This window comes from Sciurus carolinensis, chromosome 7 (assembly GCF_902686445.1).
Source record: "Sciurus carolinensis chromosome 7, mSciCar1.2, whole genome shotgun sequence".
NCBI classification, from domain to species: Eukaryota; Metazoa; Chordata; class Mammalia; order Rodentia; family Sciuridae; genus Sciurus; species Sciurus carolinensis.
The window spans coordinates 51,563,845-51,577,053 of record NC_062219.1 but is presented as its reverse complement, the minus strand read 5'-3'; the positions used below and the strand labels follow the sequence as shown (position 1 = coordinate 51,577,053).

Sequence of the window (13,209 nt, the reverse complement as noted above, 5' to 3'; positions counted from 1 at the left end):
TGTGGCTAAATCAGCTGAGGAATAAAATTTCTAATTTTACTTAATCTTAAGTAATTTAAATTTCAAGTAGTCATCTCTAGCCAATAGCAATGGTGTAGTGCAAGAAATTGGAAAACATCGACACCTGATCTTATTTTTATAATGCCTGTTGACTTGATAGATTTGAATAGAATTTGATTATTCTCTCATGATGCTGAGTTGCTGTTGCTGCCTGCTACAAAACAACACTGAACAAGCTGCACATGTCCTTACCTTTATTATATCATCAAGTTCCACAAGAGTCAGACGAGGTGTCATCAGAGAGTCTGCAGATGCGCTCAGAGAAGTGTTCACCACTTCCATTTGTTCTCTCACTCGTTCATGTTGTCTCTGGAGGAAAGAAAAACAAGAAAGAGAGGTAGAGAATGTGTCCTTAGAGAAAGCATCCTGGAGAGTGGTTAATACTAACTGTCTTTGGACACATACAAATTTGGGTTGATATACGTAATTGCTGTGCACCTTTGGGGAATATGTTACATAACTAATGCTCATTTTTCTTGTTTACAATATGGAAATAGCAAAAATATACACCTCAGGAGATTGAAGTTCTTAGTTATGATTATGATTAGTTATGATTGTCACTTATACCATCATTACCTCCAAAGAGTTAGTAGTTCAGAGAGGACTTTTGACTCATTTCTCCATTATATAAAGGGGGATGATAGGTACAGGAATGAGCATAGGCTCTCTATTTGCTTATGTAATTGGAAAATGATTTTATTTAAAAAGCACTTACAATGTGCCAACTTTGGGCCTGGCAGAAGAAGACCATTTGGACAGAAACAATGTATATACAATATAATCCTAATGTCCTTTTAAAAAAATTAAAAATGACCCTATTAGCACAGCATCAAATAGTAATTTTGCTTCATGCCTCTCTGAGTTCTTTATGTTAGATGCTTAAATTTTTCGAGGAGAGAAATTGCTAACACATTTTCTGATGAATGCTCTAATTTCTACCTTCACTTTTGGGTTCTAGAGGCAGGCAAGTTGTGATTCTGAAGAAATATAGAGCTTTGAATGAATTCAGAGTCTGAAAGCAATATAAAATAAACTTTAAGATGGAAAAGTAAAAGATTCATTTTATGATTTGAGGAAAATGTGAGTTGAAGTTACTTTAGAAATAGTAATTTAAATTAGATTTGAAATATATGTTATGGTATACCCTAGGCTTTCATAGAAGTAATTATAGAAGCTAGACATAGAAGAAAATGCTTTAAAACTTTCTAAGTTTGTCTTAGTGTCCTTTCTTACTCCCTGCAGTATTTTTCAACTTAATGAAAAAGAAGAATGGAGTCTATCTTCTTCAGGTACATTGCTGCAGGGGTAGATGGAGGTACAGAGACAGGAAAGAATTGTACTTGAACTTCCTCTTAATGCAAGAACACTAAAAACAATGTCTCTTCAATATCCACCAAGCTTCATTCAGTGAGATTGTCTGGGGCCAGTTATTATCTCTGTAAGGAAAGGTTATTATATGCCCCTCATTAAAGCAATTGTGCACAGTATATGTGTATAAAGGAAGGCAGGAGAAAAAGTTTGGCATTACTTAGCTCTTACAGGGCTGTTTTCCTCTTATTGGTACTGAGCTATGACACCTTCTGTAAGGGGTGTTTGGTTCACTGTAAGACAACACTACTATACGGAAATCAGAACTCTGAAATCAGAGCTGAACTTCAAAGCGGTATGCTACCAACACTGCATGGTGAGCTCATTTGTAGTAGTTGGAAAATGATTTAAGCTAAAGGATTTCCCTACTTACTATATATAGCATTATATATATATTTACTATATATAGAATTAGACAGAGAGGAATAAAATTAGCTTTGAATAAGGATCTTCCCATAGAAGGATGGTCAACTTGAACAAAAGAAAGTTTTGAAAACTAATAATTATGAAAATAAAATAACAAATGCTATTCAGTATACCTCAGTATTCATTTCCTATAAGCAAAAGGAAAGAAAAAAAAAATCCCTGACCCTTAAAGTATTTAGAAACAGTCCTGGTAAAGCAGAGCTTTGGTTTATGAGAATTCCTGAGCAGTGCCTTTTAAAGAGTATTTTACCTATTTTAAAATCTTAAACTCATCGTATACTCATCCAATAAACAATTTTATTCTTTGGAGTAGGAGTAGGATGGCAAATGAATAATGTAGTTATTAGTTGTGTGGTTACTATTTGCACACATCAGTGTTGAATCCATATGGGTATTTTTGGTTTTGTGTAATGATTGATATTTTGATGTCATTCTTTTTTGACCCATACCACCCATGGTATAATGTGAAATTAAAAGAAATCACTTCTGTAATCTGTGATTGTTCCATGCTCTTTCCATTCATTTGTTCGTCAACAGATATAACAAATGCAAGACATCCTGTTAGATGCCAGGAAGATGTAATTTGTGCAAAGTAGGAGTGCTGCCCTTTGGGTGCTTATAATCTAGTAAGGATAGACTAGATGCATAACACAAACACACACACACACACACATACACACACACACATTGTACAAACAGAAGATATATGCCAAATGTGATGAAGCTTGGTGATCATTCCTGAGGTACATCCTATGACCGTATCAATGTAAGGAGGGAGGGACTCCTTCTGGTGGTGTTTAACCTGGGAGGAGGACCACCTGAACTTTTCTACCAATCTGATACATATAAACAAGTGAACATCTTTTTCAAGGCATGTATGTGTATGTGTTGCCTAGTTTTGCTGATTTCTCAAAAGGATTTTCATTGCAACAATGTGAGAACCATTGGACTACAGTAAGAAGGCGAGGCACTCTGCAGAGGGAGCCGTGTAACCTAGATTAAAGACTAGACTCATGTCATTTCCATTCAGTCTTGGCCCTCCTTCCTCTTTCTGGCCTTTGCACTTGGCAATAGCCAAAGCCCCACCCTTCATGCCCTCATCCTCTCCCTCTGTGACTTTATTCCAACTCACCTTTTCAGTCCTTGAAAGTAATTTGTGGTCCATATCTGGACTCATAAGTTGTCCACAGCACAACTTTCACATGGGTGTATTTTCAAATGGAAAGATGTGTGAGCAAAGGACACAATATAAGCAAAAGAAACAAGAAGAAAACCCACATGATCTCCAGTGATTGGGAGGCAGGTATTGTGGGGGAGTCAAGAAACACCACTGGAACGTGGGAGGGCTCAGATCATGGCTGGCTGGATGATTTGCTTTTCTTAAGTAGGAAGCAATTGAAGGGTTTTGAAGGAGTTTTATCACACAGCTTCCATACAACTGGAGACATGTCTTGAAATGTGATCTAGCAGGAAACTGAAGATGACAGCAGGCAGAAGGCAAACCAAGAGGTCCACAAGAGAGGCAGAGTGGGCTGGAGTGACCAGTACTCACAGAATCATTGAGGGGAGCTGACTTAGAGCCTGGGGACTTGAAAGGGAGAAAAGATGCCCCAACAGGTCTGGGAAAATTAGAACTGAGATATTGGAAGAAAAAGTGTTGATAGATCCAGGCCTGGTGGTGCACTCGTGTGATCACAGAGACTGGGGAGGCTGAGGCAGAAGGATTGCAAGTTCGAGGCTAGCCTCAACAACTATATGAGGCACTGAGCAACTTAGCAAGACCCTGTTTTAACATAAAAATTAAAAGGGAGGGGGATGTGACTCAGTAGTTAATTGCCCCTGGGTTCAATTTCTGGTCCAAAAAAAAAAGTGCTGATAGAGTTTTTAACAGATAATAGAAGGGCATAGCCATGTAGATGGCTGTTCCTTCAGACGAACACCAATATGAAAGTTGTGCTGTGGACTCAGTTATGAGTCCAAATATGGACCACAAACTGCTTTCAAAGACTGAAATGGTGAGTTGGGATGAAGTTCCAGAGGGAGGGGATGAGGGCAAAAAGGGTGGAGCTTTGGCTAATGCCAACTAAAAGGCTAGAAAGAAGAAAGAGGACCAAGACTGAGGAGGGCATGGAAATGCCTCCTTGCATTGCTGTTCTCTTCCTGAAATCCTGCTCATGCTGTTCATTTGTACCAGCAGAAGAGTTTGTTTAGCAAAGCTAAAATGAGGACTGCCATCTGTTTGAATCATGAAAATGCCAAATTCCTGGTATCCACATGCGCGGGGTTTTTTTAAAAATTGTGCATAAGAAAAATTTAATTAAAAACTATTTTGGCATCTATTTACTTTTAGAACTGAAGTTTCTTCATATGGGTAACACTGTCTACTTATTGATTATTACAATTACAAAGTCCAGTGTGCCCAAATGCACACACTGATATTTACTAACTACTAGCAAATCAGCTGGTTTGTGTTATGTGTGTATTTTGGGTCTCAGTTCATGTGCATTACTATTCCTTGTTATGAAGGACTTTTGACTACACAATTCAGTCTTAAAAATAAATACATAGAAGACTGAACAATTAACACACAATATACTTGCATGTGTTCTGTAGCATGGTTCTATATAGAAGAAAAAGCACTTCGCTGAGATTAATGACTTGCAATCTGAAGTGTGAACCACATATAGTTGCCAGTACTAGTAATAATAGGTCTCCCTTTTGTCTCCTAATAAAACCTTACTTCCTATGACTAAGAGGACAGCTCTAGTATGCCTGGGGTCTCCTGTGGGATATTGCTTACTCTTGTCCAATAGGGACTGACCTGGGCTGGCAGGTCCACTTCTCCCTTTAGGGCTCTTAGTATTGAACATGGTTTGGGGTTTTCATCTGTTAACCCCTGGAATTGCTGCATGAGTTTATATTTGTGTCTTAGGCAAATGCTCTGAATCCTTTCTTGAGGATAGGATGGTAGTTCTAAAGGTTACAGGGATGGGTTTAAAACTCTCAAGAATTACTTATTACTTAAGAATTAAAAATAGATTTCTAATAAACTTGGGCACAATTTGTTAAAATGACAGTGTTTCACAGTTGGAAAGTCCTTAAATATTTTCATTAAATCAACATATGTTACTGTTACTTTGTAACCAGCATTGGGTAGATGCTATACGACTCAAAGATGAAGAACATGTATTCCCTGATATCTTGGAACCCCCAGTTTAGTGGGGAAGACAGATCCATCTGCAGATAATCACTATACAGAAACAGAACCACACACAAGGCATTATGGGAGTTGATTATGGGATTGGCCTCCTGGAGAAGGTGATGCCTGAGGGAAGAATGAAAGAATAAATGGGTTGGCCAGGTGAGGAGAAAAGAAAAAGAGGTCTCCAGCTAGGTGCAGTGGTACATGCATATCTGTACTCCCAATGACTTGGGAAGCTAAGACCAGAGGATGGCAAGTTCAAGGTCAGTTTGAGCAAGTTAATGAGATCCTGTCTCAAAAATAAAAAAAAGAAAAGAAATGTGGCTGGGGTTCTACATCAGTGGTAGAGTACTTGTCCTACAAAACCCTGGGTTCAATTTCTAGCAACACACACACACACACACACACACACACACAAACACACAGATTTCCATCCCAGGCAGGAGGGATTATGGATAGTATGCTTCTGCCTGAACTGAATGGGTATGGGTGAGGCAGGTGCAGCAAGAGCTGAGGCTGAAGAGGCTGGGAGGGGAGAGGGTCTTGCATACCACATGAAAGATCATAGACTGTCCTGTAGAACAGTGTCTTTCAAATGTTGTTAGCCATGTCTCAGACTAAAAAATGTGTTACAGGTTGTAAGTCAACACATATTAAGCAAAAATGTGATAAAACCATACTATGTATGTTATGCTTTGATATTTTCTATTCTATTTCATTTTCTTTCTTTGTTCTTTTTAAAATGGACAGTTACAATACTCCAACTGATTTGATGACTTATTAAATGGTTCAAAAACTTTAGTATTTATTATGGTTTAGGTGAGGTGTCCCCCAAAACTCACATGTGAGACAATGCAAGAAGGTTTGGAGGGGAAATGATTGGACTATAAATTTAATCTTAATCAGTGAATTCATCCCTGATGGGATTAACTGAGTGGTAACTTGGAGGCAGGTGGCTTGTGGCTAGAGGAAGCCCTTCATTGGGGGCGTGGCTATGGGGTATATATTTTGTATCTGGAGAGTGAGTCGCTCTTTCTCTCTGCTTTCTGATTGTCATGTGAGCTGCTTCCGTCTGCCACACTCTTCTGCCATGATGTCCTGCCTCACCTTGAGCCCCAAGCAATGGAGCCTGCTGTCTATGGATGGAGACCTCTGAAATCAGCAAAAAAGCTGAGTAAAACAGTATTGAAAGCACTGCTAGCTGTGGCAGGAGAAAATGAGAGTCAGTCTCAGACCTGTGATTTAGATAGGCCACTCTGGCAGGGCAGGGAGATTGCTTGTAAAAAGGGGAGGGGAGGATGAGGCTTTTGGTTGAGGAACAATGAAGGCTAGAACTGAGAAGTTGTAGAGGAATGGAAAACAGAGAAGAGAGCTAAAAAGTGTTCAGATAAGGCCAGGTATGGTGGCTTATGCCTGTAGTCCCAGCGACTGGGAAGGCCGAGGCAGGAGGATCACAAGTTTGAGACCAGCCTCAGCAACTTATCAAGGCCCTTGGCAGTTTAGTGAAAACCTGTCTCAAAGTAAAAAATAAAAAGGACTGGGGGTGTGAGTCATAAAGTGCCACTGGGTTCAATCCCTAGTACCAAAGAAAAAAAAAAAAAGGTTTATAGATAGTAAATTTGGGAGGATCCTGTTGTTACGTGGATGTGGAAGGGGAAAGGGAGAAACAAAGGAGAAGGTGAGGGACTGTCTTAAAACAATATTTTGTGTTATACATATACTTTTATGGTGCAAAATAATCATGTATTCATTTAACAAAGAATGCCATGCTGACCATCATTCTTTTAAAACAATATTGGCTAAGAATTCACTATTAAAACACAATGGTGGTGAGTATAATTTCTTTTTATTTGGGAAATTTTGCAGCAACTTATTGAGGGGCAGAGACGACTGAAAATCAGGGCAGAGAACATTAGTTTAAGCTCATTTTATCAACAGTAAAAATATATTACTGAACCAATGAGTTTGCTCATGGCTGTTTTCTGTTTGTTCACACTGTTTTCTCATCCTAATCGTCATAATGTGACCATACTTGCATGTGTCATTTCTATTAGAAGATGACCCTTTTCTACGGTGGTGGTTGTGAGTACATGTGTTGGAGTGGACACGGGATAACCAGTTCTTAGCCCTCTCGTGGGTATCCCACAGGATGGTCATCTCTGCAACCTATGGCAGTATCTGGCACTTCCTCATCTCTGTATTTGCATGGCCTTGGTTTGAATGAGTCTCCTTATCTCTGCAGCTGCTGACCAGCCAGGTTCTCAGATTTGCTTGTCGTGCCTTTCCCAAAATAACATATAGCATGTGTAATGTGGCTTTCCAAAAATCACACATACCAGTGCTCTTGATATTAAGAAGTTATGCATCAGAATAATGCACCACTTACCCACTGGCAAGAGCAATACATCCGTACACATGGACACAAGCACCTGAACAACTGCATTCTTAGTAAAGCAAGAACAAAGCAATAATCATAGTTTTGACTTGATTTTAGGTTCACATACTTATATTAGTAATTTATAGCAGCAAAAATGTGTGCATATTTAAAAATATGAATATTTAGACGGATCAAGTTTTAAAAATTCATACCAATGGTCCCTTCTTGGTGTCACTTCATGTTGCCTATGCTTGACACACATTTATATTTACTGTCCACTATACCTTGTGGTCTCGCTGCTTGGCTGCCATGGCCCTGTTCATGTCTTCGGCATCCCTGACATGGTTGAGGGCCTGGTCAAGTGATTCCCGGAGGTCTGATAATTTGGCGTTGTAGTCATCCAGCTGCTCCAGGACAACAGGAAACAGAGCGCGAGTGTCATTATGCAGTCGCTGCCAGTTCTCAGCCTGGCTCAGCACTGGGAAGAAATGGAGACAGAAACTCAGTCTGGGCTTCTCCTGTTTCCTCCCTTCTTCCAGAACTTAAGAGAGTTGCAAAATTTTCAGGCCATGCCTTCTTCAGTGATTGAGATTGAAGCCAATGTTCACAAAGAATAGCTTCACATATTACATTTGTAGTAAAAATTATTATTTTTTTCTTTTGGATTTGGGAGTCCCTGGACAATAGGCAGTAAAAGAAGACTTTGATTATTTTTCCCATAGAGATTATTTTATGTGGAAACCATATCATTATACTCCACTTATTGTTACTCATATTATTAATAACTTTATCCTACAGTGGGGACTTGGATGTACTATAGTTTTTACTATTTAAAGTAACCAACATTATCTTGGCAGTGCTGACGTAAAAGATTATGGTATTCATAACTACTCATTTTCTGTATTCTTTCTAGGCAACTGTTTTTAGTTAGCTCCTTAGGTCAAACCCAAACCACGATTTTGGAGAGAATAAAGATTAATTGGCAAAGATATCATATTCTTAAACTTTGTGTGTGTCCTTTATTCTTGGCTGAAGGGTGCACATGTTGACTATGTGCCTTAATTCTATTTTTCTTCAGGGAATATTGGTCTGTCTTTCTGAGGTTTACATTTTATTTCATTACTGAGAGAAGACACAGCTCATGACTGAGTAAAGAAAGTGGTTGAAAATGTATTCATGAAGTAAAAAGAGTTAAAATGGGACAGGTGACGGCTGTCTTTCAATCAGGACAGTCCGTTCAATTCCAAAATAGGCAGAGGGCTTGGAAACATCTGGTTGTGACTTTAGAGTTCTGATTGTAGGTCTTATCCTAACTCGAAACTGGGCCTGGGATTCCTTCCTGGTTCTCACTGCTGCTAAGACTTTATGTATCTGTTACCATAGTACGCTTTTATGTCAATAACGTTCTTCTTCTTTGGTATCCACAATAATTTCTAGCAGAAGCTGACAGTGACAATTGTAGGAAAATGACTAGTGCCTTTTAACCCTTTTTGTGCCACTGGTCTCTTTGTAATCCAGTGAAGACTTCAGAACCCTTCTTAAAATGTGTTTTACAATGTAGAAATTAAAATACATAGAATTTAAAAGGTGAACAATATATAAAAAATTGGTAATGTATTATATGTGCTCCTTCATAATGCATTAAATAAGATCTGGAGAACTGAATTGAATAACTACCACAATTTTGAGTTATTTATGAATTGAAATTGTTGTGTGATATCAGCAACAGCTAAAATATATTATGCAGAGCTGTGATTTCATTCATTGATTACATAGATTAAAATGAGCATGAATTCTTTGCAACTCTTCTCACGAACAGTGGAAACTATCTCACTAACCCCTGAAAGTGACCTGATCTCGACCAATATAATGGATGTGACATGGTTGAGTTCCAAGTCTGGGCCTCCTACTTCCCTTTTATATCCTCTTGGAAGGTGTCCTGTCATGTGGACAAGCATGTCTATTCTTTTTAGGGGAAGACCCCATGGGAGGGAGAGGCCCAGACTTCCTAACTAGCTCCAGACGCATGAGTTAACTTTGCTTATACCACATAGAACTGTTTGTTTAGGTTGTATCCAGTCTGAATTTCCAACCCATGAAACCAAGAGCAAATATATGGTTATTGTTTTAAATGAACGTTTGGGGTGGATTGGTAGACAGTAACTGGTAATTGATACAGTGATCAAGTCATAGATTCAATACTACTATTGTGGTTTGGTGTACACATTCATCATTACAGGAAGTGTTAAATTTCTATTTAAAGATTAAAGGAGGTTAAAAGTTATGAAATGCCTTTGAGGGCTCTCAGAACATGAATGTTGCTGGGTTTATAGCATTTGTCTTTTCAGTAAAATTTCTCTTACTGTTGTTCTGGGAATTGGTGCCCCTGAGCCTTCCTTCTGCTAAGTTCCTACTTCTTCCTCATAGGAGTAGCAATTCTATAGATTCCTTGTGGAATTTCAACTGTTTCTCAAGGATTCAAAATGGGGTCTGGACCTAAAAATCTTGATCATATAGGCAAGCTGTCCTGAATGATTCCCTGAAGCCACATATAAATTCTACATAGCTCTGAATATTGAAAACTGGTTGCTTAATCATTTTTTGCCCTGTGTGTGTGTGTGTCCTCTCCTGGACCCATGAAGAAAGCAGGTAAGTGTGGTGTCAGCCAGGAGATGAAGACACCTACATTCGTGGGCCTCATCCGCCTCCTCATCCACGAGCTCTCGCTGGGTAAGGAATGGTGGACGGTGTCGAATCTCCTCAAGCATCTTCTGGGCCAGCACCAGCTTCTCAGAGACTTCCTCTGGGTCCCAGGTCCTGCTCCTCCCCGTAGTAGAGCATCTTGTTGTTGATCTCTGAAAGGAAGAGCACGGTGAGGCAGGCATTAGGGAGGAAGGGTGCCACTGGAAAGCACTGGGGAATGAGGGATGGTGACTAGGCCCCAGCTGATCCTAAAGCAGAAAGAGGCTCATTCACAGATGAGGCGAGCCTTGTGCTGTGGACACTGCTGGGGACTGCAGCTCATCACAAGATCAGAGCTCCAAGGAGGAGGAAAACCCAAGGAAAGCACCCTGCTCTGCTACCCATGTGGAGTCCTTCAGAGTGGGAACACACTGCTGCAATACCCAGCTGGCCTTCATCTCTCATCTGGTTTCCACGGCAATTAGAGAATGTTAATATTTAAAGCCCAGAAATCTGGGTCTTTGATCAACCTTTATAGAAATATTTAGCTTAGAGCAAATGTTTGGAGGTATCTCCTGCCATATGTGGGATATATTGAAGGTTATTTTGCACTTTAGCCAAGGATTTAGCAAAATAAACCTCTAGACCAAAATGAGACCATTTTGATAATCATCTAAATGAGTCTTTCGGACTAGATATAAAATAGGAATTTGTTATAGCGTGATGTGAGTTTTTGCTCATTAGTAATTGTTTCTTGGTGTTTGCCTTCTGCAGTGACATTTTGGGCCATTTTGACTCTGGGTCTTTTTGCCCCACTTCTATAAAGCAGAGTGGAGAATTTAAGAACTAAAGAGCCAACTGAGGGTCAGAGGGACCTGGTGACTTGTTTAAAAACTAGTGCACAGAGATGCATGCAGAGCTGGTACCATTGTCTGACTCCTTTATTCCTACTATGTATGATTAGAACAAAGTATTAATTGCTGCCTTGTCATATGGGCAGCTCTGGGAGGAAGCATTTCATCTTCTTGGCAAAAATGAAATTGCGTGTCTAGGGTTTACTATGATCTATGTTGTTGGTCACATAGGATAGATAAACAAACACTGGTGTCACACAAATCATACCAGGACAAGGGACTGTCTTTTATATGGATAATAGCTGGAAGGTCACCAGCAGCTATTTTAGAGCTGTTTGAAAATAAAGAATGACAAACTATTGGTGTTGCATGGCATCCCTGAATTCTGAAGGAAGGCAGATAAGTTGTGGGGGCGGGGAAGTTTTTAATGCTATAAATACCACTGAGAGAGTTATAGGGAAATCAAGATATGTTAAAAAAAAACTATGAAGGGATTAAATATTCACTTTTTAAGTAAGGTCTAAAATTCTAACCTCTGAAATAAACTAAATACAGACATTTCCTCATACTCACTTCTAGCACTTGCAATGCTGGGTCCTTTGGCATTTTGATGCAAATATTATGTTCAAAATTTTGGCCTGTTTTGTTTTAGCTATGTCTGGTTTGGATTAGAGAAATGAATTATAGACAATAACATTTTTGCCTTTGGTCTTTGGAGACTGTTCATAGCATTATTTTGAGAGATTAAAAATTGATAAAAGTGACTTTCCCATTTACATTTCTTTTGTATTTTTCATTCTTTCCCGTGCCTAAGGGTCAAATAAGAAGGTTCAGATTCTTTTCAAATGAAACACCTTAGAATCAAAATTTGGGTTTCAATAGCAACGGTGAAATTATTTTCTCTGAATGACTTACTAGATCCTGGCTTTATTTTGCTGCTTAAAGGAGCATTTATGTCATAATTGGTTGAAGCCATCTTATTTTCCAGGTTCAGCCATACTTTTGTTTTTTGAAAAAAAAATGATAGTAACTCTAAAATGCTATGAGATAAGAATATTTTGTCAGGAAATGCAAAACCATGAGATCATGAGGATGGGAGTGGTGAGTTGAAGTGCATGCTTCTGTTTTTATTGTGTATTATAAGCGCCAAAGGAAATGCAGCAGATGATTCCTCTTGGCTTTACATAATATCCCTTTGCCTGAAACCTGTACCTGATACCTCAGTATAAAGACATGAATCTTCCACTGTGGTCCCTTTACTGTCATTGGGTCCCTGAGATGCACTGTTGTTGTCATCCAACCCTTATATATAGTATAATAAAACTGTGGAAACACACATATCCTGGATCTCAGCAGACTCTACCCAAGGAAAGTCTCTATCCTAGAACAAATGCACTCTGTGTCTGTTAGGAATTGAGAATGGCTCTCAGTACACTATGAAGACAGTCTTCAAGATGCAGCCTGCAGTTAGAAGTTAGAGCAAAAATAAGGAAACTTTCAATAGGAAGGGTAAATCTATCACAATGCTTTAAGGTAAAGAAATCTCACATGAACCTTCTTCTCTCTTTCGCTGGGATGGAGATTTGAGCAAGTTCTCTGCCTGGTCTATGGGGAAGAGTATCACAGAAACAACTTAGGGTGATTTGGATGGTTTATTACCATTCTAAAGGCAATTTTCTTTTGTCTGCCAATAACAGAAAAAAATGTGTGACTTCAACTCAACTCTTGCATTTTTAGAGATACATAACATGCACTTTCCTCTGCTGAAAAGGTAATCTGGCATTACACTTCTGTGTAATGATTTTGTACATTTATTCTTGAACACTAACTGATAGTAAGTAGGGATCAGTGCTCAGAAATCTTGAAATGAAGAACTTAGGTAAGTTTAAATCTATACTGCTTTTAAATTCCTGGTGCACAGTAATCACTGAAAGTAGCCATTATTTTTATCATTATTAATAAGCATACGTTTCCTTACCATTAAGTTGAATTAGAAGAGAATGCATTTACCTTGGATTTTATCCCTCATCTCGTGGGCTTGCTCTGCAAGCTGAGTTGCATGGTCAATGGAATCTGTGCTTTCCTTCTCAACCAGTTGTCCCTTTCTGGAGGCTCGACTTCCCTACAAATAATCCAAATGAGTGATAGATTAAATATATGAGAAAGGATCGTTGTATTTGTTCTTGCGGGGCATAACACATTCATTCCATAAACATAAATTTCCTGGCAAATGAATATTC

At 38.9% G+C, this 13,209-nt stretch overlaps 1 protein-coding gene across 1 annotated transcript in view; it reads right to left on the bottom strand.

The window, feature by feature from the left end:
* Nucleotides 1-13,209, bottom strand: part of Lama4 (laminin subunit alpha 4) — a 136,066-nt gene that overhangs the window by 51,821 nt on the left and 71,036 nt on the right. The window contains 5 exon segments of the mRNA XM_047557628.1: nucleotides 253-369; nucleotides 7,718-7,911; nucleotides 10,120-10,234; nucleotides 10,236-10,288; nucleotides 12,980-13,091. Coding sequence (XP_047413584.1) covers nucleotides 253-369; nucleotides 7,718-7,911; nucleotides 10,120-10,234; nucleotides 10,236-10,288; nucleotides 12,980-13,091 — 591 coding nt within the window.